General features: G+C 45.0%; 1 protein-coding gene across 1 annotated transcript; it reads left to right on the top strand.

Moving 5' to 3' along the window:
• The first annotated feature begins 342 nt into the window (after nt 1–342).
• Nucleotides 343–15,324, top strand: LOC135570946 (gastrula zinc finger protein XlCGF57.1-like). Its single transcript, XM_065016762.1, has 4 exons — nt 343–961; nt 1,743–1,987; nt 2,428–2,587; nt 13,875–15,324. Exons 1-4 carry the CDS (start codon nt 640–642, stop codon nt 14,825–14,827), a joined length of 1,680 nt encoding a protein of 559 aa, XP_064872834.1. The 5' UTR covers nt 343–639; the 3' UTR covers nt 14,828–15,324.
• Nucleotides 15,325–17,689: the final 2,365 nt, after the last annotated feature.

Below are 17,689 nucleotides of genomic sequence, written 5' to 3'. Positions count from 1 at the left end.
GACCAATAACATCTGCAAACCATGTGTATGTGACCAATAACCATGTGTTTGTTTAGATTTAGTGAATCTTTTTATAAACTGCGTTACTTCAGTCAGCAGATGACGAAGTGAGTTTTTCAGGTGATGCTTCTCGCGTGACGTATAATGCAGTGGACACACGGGTTTCCACTAGCTACCACAGCCACAATGTCAAAATGGACGATATCGAAAAAATGAATGAAAACGAACATTTGCTTTTTGGTCTTAATTTAGGGTTCGGCATAAGGTTGGCAATGTGGTTAAGGTTAAGATTGAAATCAAAATTTAACAAGATAAATTGTAGAAATGGGTGTTTTTTTTGTGGACTTTGTGACTGTGGTAACTAGTGACGACCGACCGCTGTGGACGCTTCTGGAACGTCACGGTTCAACCGTCTCTGTAGCCTGTTAGCCGACAAGAAGTAGAAACATTGAAGCTCTGTCGAACATGTTTGTGTAGCTACACAAATACCACCCCAGTGATTTAAACACAGTTCTGTTAACGTATCTACTAGCTCATTTAAACGTAATTTGCTTGTTATTACATTTGTAAATGTGTTACCGAGCCTAGCACTAGGGTAGTCGCTAATGCTAAGTAGCTAGCTAGCTAGCATCCCTGACAATGAGCTCACTAAGCTACTCTCCTCCTGCTAATGAAGAGGAGGTCTGCTGGACGGAGAAAGCAGCTATGGGGATGAACATTGTCATTAAAGAAGAAGAAGAGGATATTACAGTGATAGGAACGGAAGAAGCTTGTCGAATTAAAACGGAGGAAGGGATAGAGGCTGTCACAGTGAAAGAGGAAGAGGGGATAGAGGTTGTCATAGTGGAAGAAGAGGTAGAAGCTTTCAGAATGAAAGATGAGATAGAGGAGGATATCACACTGAAAGAAGAAGAACCTTTTGTAGTGAAAGAGGAGGAGACTGAAGATCCGATTCACACCAGTGAGTATTGTCGTAACAGGGGACACACTATGCAGTTGTTGAACCAGGGTGTGGTTTTAAAGGGACATTCTACTGACCTCGTTAAAAAAAGAGTACTTAAAAAAAGTGTATTTATTTATTTTCCTTTAGTTTGTATTCAGAGTTCGCTCATCTATTGCTCTCCGTCGGAAGGTCCTAGGATGATAAGTGATATGTTTGGAATCAGAGGAGAGAGCAAGCTATAACCAATGTTTTTACCAATAGTATGTTTGGAATCAGAAGCAAGCTATAACCTATGTTTTTACCAATAGTATGTTTGGAATGCTATAACCAATTTTACCAATAGTATGTTTGAATCAGATTGGGAGCAAGCTATAAATGTTTTTCAGAATCAGATGAGGGAGCAAGCTATAACCTATGTTTTTACCAATAGTATGTTTGGAATCAGATGAGGGAGCAAGCTATAACCTATGTTTTTACCAATAGTATGTTTGGAATCAGAGGAGAGAGCAAGCTATAACCAATGTTTTTACCAATAGTATGTTTGGAATCAGAGGAGAGAGCAAGCTATAACCAATGTTTTTACCAATAGTATGTTTGGAATCAGATGAGGGAGAAAGCTATAACCTATGTTTTTACCAATAGTATGTTTGGAATCAGTTTTTACCAATAGTATGTTTGGAATCAGATGAGGGAGAAAGCTATAACCTATGTTTTTACCAATAGTATGTTTGGAATCAGATGAGGGAGCAAGCTATAACCTATGTTTTTACCGGTAGTCAAACTCTCTTCCCTTTTACAGATCTAAAAACGAGGCAATATGCAGTTTCCTGGCCCTCCCAGGGCTCTACAGTGAAGGAGGACATCAGAAAGATACAGGAAGAATCTAATGTGACACCCGTGAGTCCCAGACAGTTTGGTGGTGATGACGATTCTATTCACTGCGACAAAGACTGCGACGTGAAAGACAAGGATTGGTTTCCTAGCAACAGGCTGAAGGCGGAGTCGGCTTCAGAGAGCCACACCCCAGAGCAGAGGGGGAGTGGTGTGAGTACATCCCAGTCACAAAGGGTTTCTGGTTCTCAACATTCCTTCCTTAATTCCTGGACCTCCTTCTATAAATCCATTGGAGGAGAACATTTGAGGTTCATCCAAATACTGATGTGTAAATGTTTTTGGCAAATACAGATGATTCTGATTGGACTTTCTCCTCCACAACATTTATAGCAGGAGGTCCAGAGAATTAGGAATGAAGGAGGGTGTGTTTCTGATCTGAGGTTCCTCCTCTTGGACTTTCTCCTCCACAACATTTATAGCAGGAGGTGCAGAGAATTAGGAATGAAGGAGGGTGTGTTTCTGATCTGAGGTTCCTCCTCCTGGACTTTCTCCTCCACAACATTTATAGCAGGAGGTCCAGAAAATGAGAGGAATCAAGGTAGGAGAGTGTTTCCCAACCTAAATTGATTGTTTATTTTTGTGGTTTCCAGGACATATCTTTCCCTCTCCCAGAGTCCCCAGGTCGTGCCTCTCCCACTGTTGCCTTACTGTGGGGTCTGAAGAGGGTGTCTGTGCGGCTGGTCGACTGCAGGAAAACACCGGGTCTGCGTGGAACTGTGAGAGGAGAAGAAGAGGGAGATTCAGATTCAAGTAAGAACAGTGGTGTGTGGATGAGACTACAATCTGCTTCTGTTACAGTTCTGTGGTCAGTGTGTTCACTGTTGTATATCAGCTCATCAGTTCTGTGGTGAGTGTGTTCACTGTTATATAGCAGCTCATTAGTTATGTGGTCAGTGTATTCACTGTTATATAGCAGCTCATTAGTTCTGTGGTCAGTGTATTCACTGTTGTAGAGCAGCTCATTAGTTCTGTGGTCAGTGTATTTATATAGCAGCTCATTAGTTCTGTGGTCAGTGTTTTCACTGTTGTATAGCAGCTCATTAGTTCTGAAACTACTCAAGCTGCTTTTTGCTAAAGTAATTGTGCACTGATTGGTGTCATCTCGCTAGTCAGAAGGTGTTTCACCCGTGCGGTCTTGTCATCTCTCTCGTCAGGAGGCGTTTCCCCGTGCGGTCTTGTCATCTCTCTCGTCAGGAGGCGTTTCTCCCGTGCGGTCTTGTCATCTCGCTAGTCAGAAGGTGTTTCACCTGTACTGCCCCAGGTGATATTTAAGACCTGCTGGCCTGTTCATCAGTTGGCATGAGAGATGTTGAGAGAGTAATGACTTGTTGGTTCTCCCTGTTTAAGTTGTGAAACCAAGCCTTTTATCCACTGTCCTCCCTGTTTCCTATAGCTCTGCTTCCTGTTGACTCCCTGTCTACCCTGTTTCCTATAGCTCTGCTTCCTGTTGACTCCCTGTCTTCCCTGTTTCCTATAGCTCTGCTTCCTGTTGACTCCCTGTCTTCCCTGTTTCCTATAGCTCTGCTTCCTGTTGACTCCCTGTCTTCCCTGTTTCCTATAGCTCTGCTTCCTGTTGACTCCCTGTCTTCCCTGTTTCCTATAGCTCTGCCTCCTGTTGACTCCCTGTCTTCCCTGTTTCCTATAGCTCTGCCTCCTGTTGACTCCCTGTCTTCCCTGTTTCCTATAGCTCTGCTTCCTGTTGACTCCCTGTCTTCCCTGCTTCCTATAGCTCTGCTTCCTGTTGACTCCCTGTCTACCCTGTTTCCTATAGCTCTGCTTCCTGTTGACTCCCTGTCTTCCCTGTTTCCTATAGCTCTGCTTCCTGTTGACTCCCTGTCTTCCCTGTTTCCTATAGCTCTGCTTCCTGTTGATTCCCTGTTTCCTATAGCTCTGCTTCCTGTTGACTCCCTGTCTTCTCTGTTTCCTATAGCTCTGCTTCCTGTTGACTCCCTGTCTTCCCTGTTTCCTATAGCTCTGCTTCCTGTTGACTCCCTGTCTTCCCTGTTTCCTATAGCTCTGCTTCCTGTTGACTCCCTGTCTTCCCTGTTTCCTATAGCTCTGCTTCCTGATTCCCTGAGCTCTGCTTACTGTTGAATCCCTGTCTTCCCTGTTTCCTATAGCTCTGTTTCTGTTGACTCCTGTCTTCCCTGTTTCCTATAGCTCTGCTTCCTGTTGACTCCCTGTCTTCCCTGTTTCCTATAGCTCTGCTTCCTGTTGACTCCCTGTCTTCCCTGTTTCCTATAGCTCTGCTTCCTGTTGACTCCCTGTCTTCCCTGTTTCCTATAGCTCTGCTTCCTGTTGACTCCTGTCTTCCCTGTTTCCTATAGCTCTGCTTCCTGTTGATTTCCCTGTTTCCTATAGCTCTGCTTCCTGTTGACTCCCTGTCTTCCCTGTTTCCTATAGCTCTGCTTCTGTTGACTCCCTGTCTTCCCTGTTTCCTATAGCTCTGCTTCCTGTTGACTCCCTGTCTTCCCTGTTTCCTATAGCTCTGCTTCCTGTTGATTTCCCTGTTTCCTATAGCTCTGCTTACTGTTGACTCCCTGTCTTCCTGTTTCCTATAGCTCTGCTTCTGTTGACTCCCTGTCTTCCCTGTTTCCTATAGCTCTGCTTCCTGTTGACTCCCTGTCTTCCCTGTTTCCTATAGCTCTGCTTCCTGTTGACTCCCTGTCTGCCCTGTTTCCTATAGCTCTGCTTCCTGTTGACTCCCTGTCTTCCCTGTTTCCTATAGCTCTGCTTCCTGTCGACTCTGTCTTTCCTGTTTCCTATAGCTCTGCCTTCCTGTTGACTCCCTGTCTTCCCTGTTTCCTATAGCTCTGCTTTCTGTTGACTCCCTGTCTTCCCTGTTTCCTATAGCTCTGCTTCCTGTTGACTCCCTGTCTTTCCTGTTTCCTATAGCTCTGCTTCCTGTTGACTCCCTGTCTTCCCTGTTTCCTATAGCTCTGCTTCCTGTTGACTCCCTGTCTTCCCTGTTTCCTATAGCTCTGCTTCCTGTTGACTCCCTGTCTTCCCTGTTTCCTATAGCTCTGCTTCCTGTTGACTCCCTGTCTTCCCTGTTTCCTATAGCTCTGCTTCCTGACTCCCTGTCTTCCCTGTTTCCTATAGCTCTGCTTACTGTTGACTCCTGTCTTCCCTGTTTCCTATAGCTCTGCTTTCTGTTGACTCCCTGTCTTCCCTGTTTCCTATAGCTCTGCTTCTCTGTTGATTCCCTGTTTCCTGCTCTGACTGTTGACTCCCTGTCTTCCCTGTTTCCTATAGCTCTGTTTCCTGTTGACTCCCTGTCTTCCCTGTTTCCTATAGCTCTGCTTCCTGTTGACTCCGTCTGCCCTGTTTCCTATAGCTCTGCTTCCTGTTGACTCCCTGTCTTCCCTGTTTCCTATAGCTCTGCTTCCTGTTGACTCCCTGTCTTTCCTGTTTCCTATAGCTCTGCCTTCTGTTGACTCCCTGTCTTCCCTGTTTCCTATAGCTCTGCTTCCTGTTGACTCCCTGTCTTCTCTGTTTCCTGTTGACTCCCTGTCTTCCCTGTTTCCTATAGCTCTGCTTCCTGTTGACTCCCTGTCTTCCCTGTTTCCTATAGCTCTGCTTCCTGTTGACTCCCTGTCTTCTCTGTTTCCTATAGCTCTGCTTCCTGTTGACTCCCTGTCTTCCCTGTTTCCTATAGCTCTGCTTCCTGTTGACTCCCTGTCTTAAGTTGGTGTGGGCTTGTCTTTTCGTTTGGCTCTCCTTTGTGGGCATCCGTGGTGGGAATCGTTTAGGGCACATTTCCTAGTTGCATGTCAACTTTAAAGGATGTCTTTCAGAACCTCTTCTACAGCCCCACCTGTTTGGTTTTGGTTGTCCCAGGGAGTTTCTTTGTTAGTTCACTTGTTTGTGAGAGACATTTTCAGTTTGTCTTGTGGTATAGACATTGTTACCTTCCCACATGTGGATAAGAATCCATTACAAATTATAATTTTTGTCAATTTATGAGTATCTCGCTGAGTTCAATTTGCAGCGTCTCTGCCACTGAGCTATAAAACGGAGTCTGCCTAGAGCGCTGTGGCGCATTAAGTGGAAACAAAGACTGTTCTCAGGGCAGGTCTGCCGGTTTTCACTAGCGTAAGTGACTTTTCGTAGCAGGTTAGTGCAAATAACGTGACGGATTAGTAGAATTAGGTTAAGGTTAGGATAATTAACGTGGTAGGTTAGTAGAATTAGGTTAAGGTTAGGATAATTAACGTGGTAGGTTAGTAGAATTAGGTTAAGGTTAGGATAATTAACGTGGTAGGTTAGTAGAATTAGGTTAAGGTTAGGATAATTAACGTGGTAGGTTAGTATTAGGTTAAGGTTAGGATAATTAACGTGGTAGGTTAGTAGAATTAGGTTAAGGTCAGGATAATTAAGGTGGTAGGTTAGTAGAATTAGGTTAAGGTTAGGATAATTAACGTGGTAGGTTAGTAGAATTAGGTTAATGTTAGGATAATTAACGTGGTAGGTTAGTAGAATTAGGTTAGCTAAAAATGCTAAAACTGTCCCGATGCGACTTGGACATATCTAGCTACAACCAGGCCTGCCCTGAGAACAATCTTGGTTTCCACGACTACGATGCTGCCTCATGACACACGGGACGGATTGAGAGGCGGTGCTTGAAGGAGAAACTGAGTTGAATCATTTTGTCCACTGTTTAAATGGAGCACATCTAAGCTAAATATATATACAGTGCATTCGGAAAGTATTCAGACCCCTTGACTTTTTAAAAACATTTTTGTTACGTTACAGCCTTATTCTAAAATGTATTAAATTAAAATCTTCAATCTACACACAATACCCCATAATGACAAAGCGAAAACAAGTTTTTAGAAATGTTTGCAAATGTTTTAAAACTGATATCACGTTTACATAACTTTTCAGACCCTTATTAACTCAGTACGTTGTTGAAGCACCCTTGGCAGCGATTACAGCCTTGAGTCTTCGTCGGTATGACGCTACAAGCTTGGCACACCTTGTTTCTCCCATTCTTCTCTGCTGATCCTCTCAAGCTCTGTCAGGTTGAATGGGGAGCGTCGCTGCACAGCTATTTTCAGGTCTCACCACCACGCTTCACCAAAGGGATGGTGGCAGGTTAACTATTTACCAAGAGTAAAACATAACAACCATAATGTCTATTTACCACCACAGACCGATGCCGGAACTAAGACTGCACTCAACAAACTGTATGAGGTCATAAGAAACCAGGAAAAAGCTGATCCAGAGGCGGCCCTCCTAGTGGCCGGGGAGGGAACTGCAGGGAAACTTAAATCTGTTTGATCTCATTTCTACCAGCATGTTAAATGTGCAACCAGAGGGGAAAATTCTCTAGACCACCTTTACTCCACACAGAACGCACGGGGACTGGTGGTGTAGTTGAGTGAGATGCCTACTTCTACCAAAAGACAGTGAATGTCTCGGCTGTCGACAATGGGACCAGTTTGGAAGAGGTAGAACATCAGACTGACGACGGGTCCTCGCCCTGAAGTGGATGTTGAGGGTAGAACATCTAGGTCAAGGCCAGCGATGGGTCCTCACCCTGGAGTGGATGTTGAGGGGAGAACATCTAGGTCAAGGCCAACGATGGGTCCTCGCCCTGAAGTGGATGTTGAGGGGAGAACATCTAGGTCAATGCCAACGATGGGTCCTCACCCTGGAGTGGATGTTGAGGGGAGAACATCTAGATCAAGGCCAACGATGGGTCCTCACCCTGGAGTGGATGTTGAGGGGAGAACATCTAGATCAAGGCCAACGATGGGTCCTCACCCTGGAGTGGATGTTGAGGGGAGAACATCTAAGGTCAATGCCAACGGCGGGTCCTCACCCTGGAGTGGATGTTGAGGGGAGAACATCTAGGTCAATGCCAACGGCGGGTCCTCACCCTGGAGTGGATGTTGAGGGGAGAACATCTAGGTCAATGCCAACGATGGGTCCTCACCCTGGAGTGGATATTGAGGGGAGAACATCTAGGTCAATGCCAACGATGGGTCCTCGCCCTGGAGTGGATGTTGAGGGGAGAACATCTAGATCAAGGCCAACGATGGGTCCTCACCCTGGAGTGGATGTTGAGAACATCTAGGGAGAACATCTGAGGGGAGTTAATGCCAACGATGGGTCCTCACCCTGGAGTGGATGTTGAGGGGAGAACATCTAGATCAAGGCCAACGATGGGTCCTCACCCTGGAGTGGATGTTGAGGGGAGAACATCTAGGTCAATGCCAACGATGGGTCCTCACCCTGGAGTGGATGTTGAGGGGAGAACATCTAGGTCAAGGCCAATGACAGGTCATCCCAGCTTTTGGTGGCAGCACTTATATCTAACTACCCCGACCACAACAGCAGCTACATTGGATTCCAGGAAGCTGATGCTCATAGTGTCTTATACGAATAACATTTTCAAGAAATAATATTGTAGTTAAAAAAAATATTAACAAATGAATGTTATTATAAAACATGCAACAACATTTACACAGTTACTAAGCAATTCACAGTGTCACTCAGCATTAGTTAGACCAGGGATTTACAAACATCTACCTAGAGAGCAACCATCTTGTAGATTTTCACTCCAACAGCTGGGCTTGATTAGGGTTGGATTGAGAACCTACAGGACAGTAGGTCTCTAGGTACAATGTTTGAGAACCTACAGGACGGTAGGTCTCTAGGTACAGTGTTTGAGAACCTACAGGACGGTAGGTCTCTAGGTACAATGTTTGAGAACCTACAGGACGGTAGATCTCCAGGTACAATGTTTGAGAACCGTGGGGTTTATGTAAAACGCAGGGAAGATCCCAATTGCATACTCTTTGTGTCCTCTCACCTTCTCAGAACGCATTGGATGAGAAATCCAGAGGACCTCTGTCTCTCATCCAATGTGTGTTTTGAGAAGGAGATGAGCAGAGGCGAAGTGAGGAGTATGTAATTGAGATCTTCCTACAGAATCCTCCTCATTACTCCATGTGCTGACTCAGACCTGGGAGGCAGCCCAGTTCCAAAACTTCACCAGGTTGTAAAACAAGCCTCGCTGGGCTCCAGATGAATCGAATCCCCTCATTGGACAGAACGGGTGTTCCCATTCAAGACGATGATGTCATAATGGGTGGACTGTCGGCCGTTGCGAGTGTACCCATTGGAGCAAAGCAGTAACTAAAAGCAGGAAGTGTTCCCATCAGTCTGTGCTGTGATTTGTTGAATCAACTCGACTGACATTACAATAAATACATTCCAATGCATGAGCCGCATCCGTTAGCATCATCTGAATGAACATTCTACATTACCATGGAAATGATCGTATCACCTACGGCAAGAGGTGCCGATGTGTGAAGTCTGGAACCAACAGGACTCTGAACAGGTTCTCCTCCCGAGCCATAAGACTGATAAATAGTTCACCAAATGGCTACCTGGACGATCTGCATGACTCACATCAACATACGCTGCTGCTACTGTTTCTCATCTGTCACTTTATTCTTAGTTATATGTACATATCTACCTCCATTACCCTGTACCCCTACACATCAACTCAGTACTGGTACTCTGTGTATACAGCCATGTTATTACCTAGTACCCCTACACATCAACTACCTCGTACCCCTACACATCAACTCAGTACTGGTACTCTGTGTATACAGCCATGTTATTACCTCGTACCCCTACACATCAACTACCTAGTACCCCTACATATCAACTGCCTCGTACCCCTACACATCAACTACCTAGTACCCCTACACATCAACTACCTCGTACCCCTACACATCAACTCAGTACTGGTACTCTGTGTATACAGCCATGTTATTATGTTATTATCGATTCATTCTGACGTCTATGCTAATGAGTTGACCGGGGTTAGAGGATATTCTATTCATTCTGATGTCTATGCTAATGAGTTGACCGGGGTTAGAGGTTATTCTATTCATTCTGATGTCTATGCTAATGAGTTGACCGGGGTTAGAGGTTCTTCTATTCATTCTGATGTCTATGCTAATGAGTTGACTGAGATTCTTCTATTCATTCTGATGTCTATGCTAATGAGTTGACCAGGGTTAGAGTTCATTCTATTCATTCTGATGTCTATGCTAATGAGTTGACCAGGGTTAGAGGTTATTCTATTCATTCTGATGTCTAAGCTAATGAGTTCATTCTATTCATTCTGATGTCTATGCTAATGAGTTGACCAGGGTTAGAGGTTATTTTATTCATTCTGATGTCTATGCTAATGAGTTGACCAGGGTTAGAGGTTCCAATCCCGTTCTATTCATTCTGATGTCTATGCTAATGAGTTGACCAGGGTTAGAGGTTCTTCTATTCATTCTGATGTCTATGCTAATGAGTTGACCAGAGTTAGAGGTTCTTCTATTCATTCTGATGTCTATGCTAATGAGTTGACCAGGGTTAGAGGTTCTTTTATTCATTCTGATGTCTATGCTAATGAGTTGACCAGGGTTAGAGGTTCCAATCCCGTTCTATTCATTCTGATGTCTATGCTAATGAGTTGACCAGGGTTAGAGGTTCTTCTATTCATTCTGATGTCTATGCTAATGAGTTGACCAGGGTTAGAGGTTCTTCTATTCATTCTGATGTCTATGCTAATGAGTTGACCAGGGTTAGAGGTTCTTCTATTCATTCTGATGTCTATGCTAATGAGTTGACCAGGGTTAGAGGTTATTTTATTCATTCTGATGTCTATGCTAATGAGTTGACCAGGGTTAGAGGTTCTTCTATTCATTCTGATGTCTATGCTAATGAGTTGACCAGGGTTAGAGGTTCTTCTATTCATTCTGATGTCTATGCTAATGAGTTGACCAGGGTTAGAGGTTCTTCTATTCATTCTGATGTCTGCCAATGAGTGTGCCTATGAAAACACCCCTGAGGGGACTGTGGTATAGCAGTGATTGCATGACATGTTTTTGATGGTCCAAACTGCCATTATTAGGCTAAAGGTTTCTTTCCACCGGGGTGTAACAGTGTCCCCCAGGGTGATGTTGGGAGGTAGGTCCCCAGGGTGATGTTGGGAGGTAGGTCTGGTGTCCCCCAGGGTGATGTTGGGAGGTAGGTCTGGTGTCCCCCAGGGTCATGTTGGGAGGTAGGTCTGGTGTCCCCCAGGGTGATGTTGGGAGGTAGGTCTGGTGTCCCCCCAGGGTGATGTTGGGAGGTAGGTCTGGTGTCCCCCTAGGTCTGGGAGGTAGGTCTGGTGTCCCCAGGGGTGATGTTGGTGATGTTGGGAGGTAGGTCAGTACCCGGGCGATGTTGGGAGGTCTGGGTCCACCAAACTGGTGTTCCCCAGGGTGATGTTGGGAGGTAGGTCTGGTGTGTGGGAGGTAGGTCTGGTGTCCCCAGGGTGATGTTGGGAGGTAGGTCTGGTGTAACAGTCTGAGGTAGGTCTGGTGTCCCCCAGGGTGATGTTGGGACTAGGTCTGGTGTCCCCCACGGTGTGGGAGGTAGGTCTGTCCCCCAGGGTGATGTTGGGAGGTAGGTCTGGTGTCCCCCCAGGGTGATGTTGGGAGGTAGGTCTGGTGTCCCCCGGGGTGATGTTGGGAGGTAGGTCTGGTGTCCCCCGGGGCGATGTTGGGAGGTAGGTCTGGTGTCCCCCAGGGTGATGTAGGTCTGGTGTCCCCCGGGGTGATGTTGGGAGGTAGGTCTGGTGTCAGGTCTGGTGTGGGGTGATGTTGGGAGGTAGGTCTGGTGTCACCTAGGTCTGGTGTCACCTGGGGTGATGTTGGGTGGTAGGTCTGGTGTCCACCGGGGTGATGTTGGGAGGTAGGTCTGGTGTCCCCCGGGGCGATGTTGGGAGGTAGGTCTGGTGTCCCCCGGGGTGATGTTGGGAGGTAGGTCTGGTGTCCACCGGGGTGATGTTGGGAGGTAGGTCTGGTGTCCCTCGGGGTGATGTTGGGTGGTAGGTCTGGTGTCCCTCGGGGTGATGTTGGGTGATAGGTCTGGTGTCCCCCAGGGTGATGTTGGTCTGGTGGGTCAACTTTGAAGTCTGGGTCTTTGTATATGACCTGTTTTATCTTCCCGCCGCATTACAGTCTGTTGGACCAATGGGATCCTAGACAGCCTGCTGGACCAATGGGGTCCTAGACAGCCTGCTGGACCAATGGGGTCCTAGACAGCCTGCTGGACCAATGGGGTCCTAGACAGCCTGCTGGACCAATGGGGTCCTAGACAGCCTGCTGGACCAACAGGGTTTTAAAGTTCGGGTTCTAAAGGGGTTCTACAGATGTAACAGATTAACAAATCATACAGACATTAGTCCTCATTTGTCTTACCTTGCATCCTGCTGAACAATTACTTTAGGAGGCATGAGTGGAGGAACTTTGGGTCCCAACTTTGAAAAGAGTGAAATGGATACAGTGATAGAAAGATAAAATTAGGGTTCGTCAAATCAAATGTTATTGGTTGCAGACACATATTTAGCAGATGTTTTTTGAAATGCTTGTGCTTCTAGCTCCAACAGTGCAGTAGTATCTAACTAAATGCTTGTGTTTCTAGCTCCAACAGTGCACTTCCCTCCCCCTTAACATGTCTTTTTAAAATTTGTTTTAAATTTGACCCCCTTTTTCTCCCCAATTTCGTGGTATCCAATTGTTAGTAGTTACTATCTTGTCTCATCGCTACAACTCCCGTACGGGGCGGGAGAGATGAAGGTTGAAAGCCATGCGTCCCCCCGAAACACAACCCAACCAAGCCGCACTGCTTCTTTAACACAGCGCGCATCCAACCCGGAGGAAACACCGTACACCTGGAGACCTGGTTAGCGTGCACTGCGCCCAGGCCCGCCACAGAAGTCACTAGTGCGCGATGAGACAAGGATATCCCTACCAGCCAAACCCTCCTAACCCGGACAACGCTAGGGCAATGTGGTGTGCGTCGCCCCATGGACCCAGAGCCTGGGCTCAAACCCAGAGTCTCTGGTGGCACAGCTAGCACTGCGATGCAGCGCCACCTGGAAGGCCCCATAACATGTATTTTTAACCTCACGCTAATGTTAAGGAAGTCCCCAAGTTATGGAAATCTGCTTTTGTGCTGCCTCTCCTGAAAGGTGGAGATCCTTCGCTACTTGACAGCTATCGACCCATATCAAAATCGTCTGTACTGTCAAAGGTCCTGGAGTCCTTAGTTAGTAGGCAGCTGAAGGCCTGCCTCCAAGAAAACAACATCTTAAATGGAATCAGGTTTTAGTTCTGGCCACAGCACCGTTTCAGTAACATTGAAGGTTTTAAACGTCATCCATTGTGCTCTTGACAAGAAGATACATTGTGTTATCTGTCTTTATTGATTTGTTGAAGGCATTTGACACCGTTGGTGCAAAGGTTAAAAATGATATGGGTATTACTGGTCATGCTCTAGATTGGTTAATAAATAACCTATCAAATTGTACACCATGTGTAATGGCGGATGGTTGTAATGTGTAATGGCGGATGGTTGAGTCCATAGAGTTGTGCTCAGGTGTTCGCAAGGTTCTATTTTGGGCCCACTGTTCATGAACAGCGGATGTTCATTTTGTATATCAACAACATTGGGGATCATATTGAAACAGCGTATGTTTTATGCAGATGATACTGTTCTTTATTCAAGTGGTAGTAGTTTATCTTTAGCTTTTTGAAAATTCCCAAAGAGCATTTAACACCATACAACAGAATCTGTATGATTTGAAAGCTGGTTCTGAATTGGGGTAAAACAAAATGGATGATATTTTCAAATGCTAATCATGTCATCGCTACATTGGATGGACATACTATAGAGCGAGTCAGTGTACAAATATTTGGGTGTGTGGGTTAACTGCCTTGTCAGCTCGGGGATTCGATCTAGCAACGTTTCAGTTACTGGCCCATGTTATGTCAATGAGAAAAACCTGTATAAATAAAGGTTAAATAAAAAAAATAGCTAACAGTTCAAAACAATAGCCAATGCTAACTAGCATCCGCTAACATACCTGTAGACTTCCAGTAATTTCACTAAAACGAGTTGACTGTCTTCATAGGAAGACATTTATTTCATTCAGGTCTCTCTTTTAAATAAACACTTCTTTTTTTTTTGGCAGGTGAAAGAACAGACTCAGAGGAGCCAGAGACGTCCAACCCAGCAGGACAACACCACTGCTCCCACTGTGGAAAGAGTTTTTCCCGGTTAGGGTCCCTGAAAAGGCACGAGATGATACATACGGGAGAAAAGCCTTTCCACTGCTCCCAGTGTGGAAAGAGTTTTGCCATGTTATTTTGCCTGAAACGACATGAGATGATACACACAGGAGAAAAGCCGTTCCACTGCTCCCAGTGTGGAAAGAGTTTTGCCCGGTTATGGCAGCTGAAAATGGATGAGAGAAGGCACCGAGGAGAGAAGCCTTTCCGCTGCTCCGATTGTGGAAAGAGTTTTACCCAGTTAGGGGGCCTGAAGGAACATGAGAGAATGCACACAGGAGAAAAGCCCTTCAACTGTTCCTTTTGTGGAAAGTGTTTTTCCCGGTTGAGACACCTGAAAACACATGAGAGAATTCACACAGGAGAAAAGCCCTACCACTGCCCACATTGTGGAAAGAGTTTTACCCGGTCGGGGCACCTGAAAGCACATGAGAGAATTCACACAGGAGAAAAGCCCTACCACTGCTCCCTGTGTGGAAAGAGTTTTACTCAGTTAGGGGGCCTGACAAAACATAAGATATTACACAAAGGAGAGAAGCATTTCCACTGCTCTCTGTGTGGAAAGAGTTTTATCCAGTTATGGGGCCTGAAAACACACGAGTGGACACACATAAAAGAGAAGCCTCACCCCTGTTCCCAGTGTGGAAAGAGTTTTACCCGGTTGGCGCACCTGAAAACACACGAGAGAATTCACACAGAAGAAAAGCCCTTACACTGCTCCTTGTGTGGAAAGACTTTTATTCAGTTACTGGGCCTGAAAAGACATGAGTGGACGCACATAAAAGAGAAGCCTCACCCCTGTTCCCAGTGTTCAAAGAGTTTCACACAGTCAAGATACCTGAAAAACATGAGCTGACACACTCCGCGGAGAAGCCTTGAAAGAATCCACATTGCAGAGAAATATATAATGGAAAGATATTTACCTGGTTAGGGAACCTGAAAGACCATGAGGTAACAGACACAGGGGGAAACACCTTACCACTGCTCTCAGTGTGGAAAGAGAGGTGTAACGTAACTCATTAATTAACTGATGTATTTAACACATACAGTGCTCCAACACTTGTCAAAAAAAATTTCACTGACTGTTTATTTGTTTATGTCACACGAAATCAAATTGTACAAAGTGAACTCAATGTTTTTTAACATGAATTGGACATAGAGTGAGTATATCTGTTTCAGTATAGAGTAGGTCGGTTGTAAATGCTTTTTAATTCAATTAGAACTTTTTAGAACTCTGTCTTTGTGTATTTTCTCTGTGTGTTAATCAAGTGCTGTCTATTTACATGTGCTGTATTTCCTCTTGTGTTTGCATTGTATATGTGTGTGTGTGAAAAAAATAAACAAATGTACAGACTGAGAAAAACGTACGAATCTAATTCCAACAGTATTTATTCATAATGTACATATTCATATTGAGAGGGGTGTACTGCAAGGCAGGATCAATAAGGGCTAGCCATCAAACTTTGATAAAGAACCAGAAATAACTATAGATTTTCTGGTTCATTCAAAAATCTCAACTTAGATATGCGTTTTTCAGACCATGCCCATTTCTAGCGTCCCTTTTCAAAATAATAAAAGGTAGCTTATTAATATTGAGAGGGGTGTACTGCAAGGCAGGATCAATAAGGTCTAGCCATCAATTAGCCATCTAACTATTTTTATATAGTACCTGTTTGTTCGCAAAAAAAAAAGAAAAAACATAGCGGGAAATACAGAAGTATTTCCTTCTACTCCGCTAGGATCAGCTCGTCCAAAATGTACCAATACAAACTTGAAAACACTGATTATCATGACAATTTAGTCCACGGAGTGAAACTACCCGAACAGTAGGAAGCCTTCATTTCATATTGTCCATTTTCCTTTGACCTGTCCTGTTTTTGGTATGTCGTGTCATACATCAAAGCACATATTGATTTGACAGGTCGCTATTTAGGCCAATGGATCGGAGACATGTTATATACATACATATAGTGGCCGACAACCACCCGGTTCCTCCACCCTGCACCTTAGAGGCTGCTGCCCTTCTATTTACATGGACATGGAATCACTGCTCACATTAATGTTAAATACAGGGCCTTCGGAAAGTAGTCAGACCCTTTGACTCTTTCCACATGTTGTTACGTTACAGCCTTATTCAAAAATGTATTCAATTGTTTTTCCCCCTCTACACTCCATATCATAATGACATAACAAACACAGGTTTTGAAATGTTTGCTAATTTATTACATTTACATGAGTATTCAGACCCTTTACTCGGTACTTTCAAATCAAATGTAATTGGTCACATACACGTGTTTAGCAGATGTTATTGTGGGTGTAGTGCAGTCTGAGGTCCTGAACTTTGCTCCGTTCATCTTTGCCTCGATCCTGACTAGTCTCCCAGTACCTGCTACTGATTAACACCCCACAGCATAATGCTGCCACCACCATGCTTCCCCATAGGGATGGTGCCAGGGTTTCCTCCAGATGTGACCTTTGACCTAGGTATCATCTTTGCCTCGATCCTGACTAGTCTCCCAGTACCTGCTGCTGATTAACACCCCACAGCATGATGCTGCCACCACCATGCTTCCCCATCGGGATGGTGCCAGGGTTTCCTCCAGATGTGTCCTTTGACCTAGGTATCATCTTTGCCTCGATCCTGACTAGTCTCCCAGTACCTGCTGCTGATTAACACCCCACAGCATGATGCTGCCACCACCATGCTTCCCCATCGGGATGGTGCCAGGGTTTCCTCCCGATGTGTCCTTTGACCTGGGTAATATTATACGACATGTTACAGATACACTGGACCTAACATTTATAAAGGTAGACCAAGGTAATATGATATGACATAATTAACACCCCACAGCATGATGCTGCCACCACCATGCTTCATTCATAAATGTACACTGGACCAAACGTTTATAAAGGTAGACCAAGGTAATATGATATGACATAATTAACACCCCCACAGCATGATGCTGCCACCACCATGCTTCATTCATAAATGTCCACTGGAGCAAATGTTTATAAAGGTAGACCAAGGTAATATTATATGACATAATTAACACCCCATAGCATAATGCTGCCACCACCATGCTTCCCCATAGGGATGGTGCCAGGGTTTCCTCCAGATGTGACCTTTGACCTAGGTATCATCTTTGCCTCGATCCTGACTAGTCTCCCAGTACCTGCTGCTGATTAACACCCCACAGCATAATGCTGCCACCACCATGCTTCCCCATAGGGATGGTGCCAGGGTTTCCTCCCGATGTGTCCTTTGACCTGGGTAATATTATACGACATGTTACAGATACACTGGACCTAACATTTATAAAGGTAGACCAAGGTAATATGATATGACATAATTAACACCCCCACAGCATGATGCTGCCACCACCATGCTTCATTCATAAATGTACACTGGACCAAACGTTTATAAAGGTAGACCAAGGTAATATGATATGACATAATTAACACCCCCACAGCATGATGCTGCCACCACCATGCTTCATTCATAAATGTCCACTGGAGCAAATGTTTATAAAGGTAGACCAAGGTAATATTATATGACATAATTAACACCCCATAGCATAATGCTGCCACCACCATGCTTCCCCATAGGGATGGTGCCAGGGTTTCCTCCAGATGTGACCTTTGACCTAGGTATCATCTTTGCCTCGATCCTGACTAGTCTCCCAGTACCTGCTGCTGATTAACACCCCACAGCATAATG

Source organism: Oncorhynchus nerka, unplaced genomic scaffold, assembly GCF_034236695.1.
Source record: "Oncorhynchus nerka isolate Pitt River unplaced genomic scaffold, Oner_Uvic_2.0 unplaced_scaffold_887, whole genome shotgun sequence".
Taxonomy (NCBI): domain Eukaryota; kingdom Metazoa; phylum Chordata; class Actinopteri; order Salmoniformes; family Salmonidae; genus Oncorhynchus; species Oncorhynchus nerka.
The sequence above is the reverse complement of the archived record's forward strand: the minus strand, read 5'-3'. Positions and strand labels throughout refer to the sequence as shown.

What these genes read in the sequence shown, in the direction of transcription:
- LOC135570946 (XM_065016762.1), top strand. Translation starts at nt 640, where the DNA reads ATGAGCTCACTAAGCTACTCTCCTCCTGCTAATGAAGAGGAGGTCTGC. An exon ending in TGAAGATCCGATTCACACCA is followed by an intron (nt 962 to 1,742) that starts GTGAGTATTGTC and finishes TCCCTTTTACAG; the next exon opens with ATCTAAAAACGAGGCAATAT. An exon ending in CAGAGCAGAGGGGGAGTGGT is followed by an intron (nt 1,988 to 2,427) that starts GTGAGTACATCC and finishes TGTGGTTTCCAG; the next exon opens with GACATATCTTTCCCTCTCCC.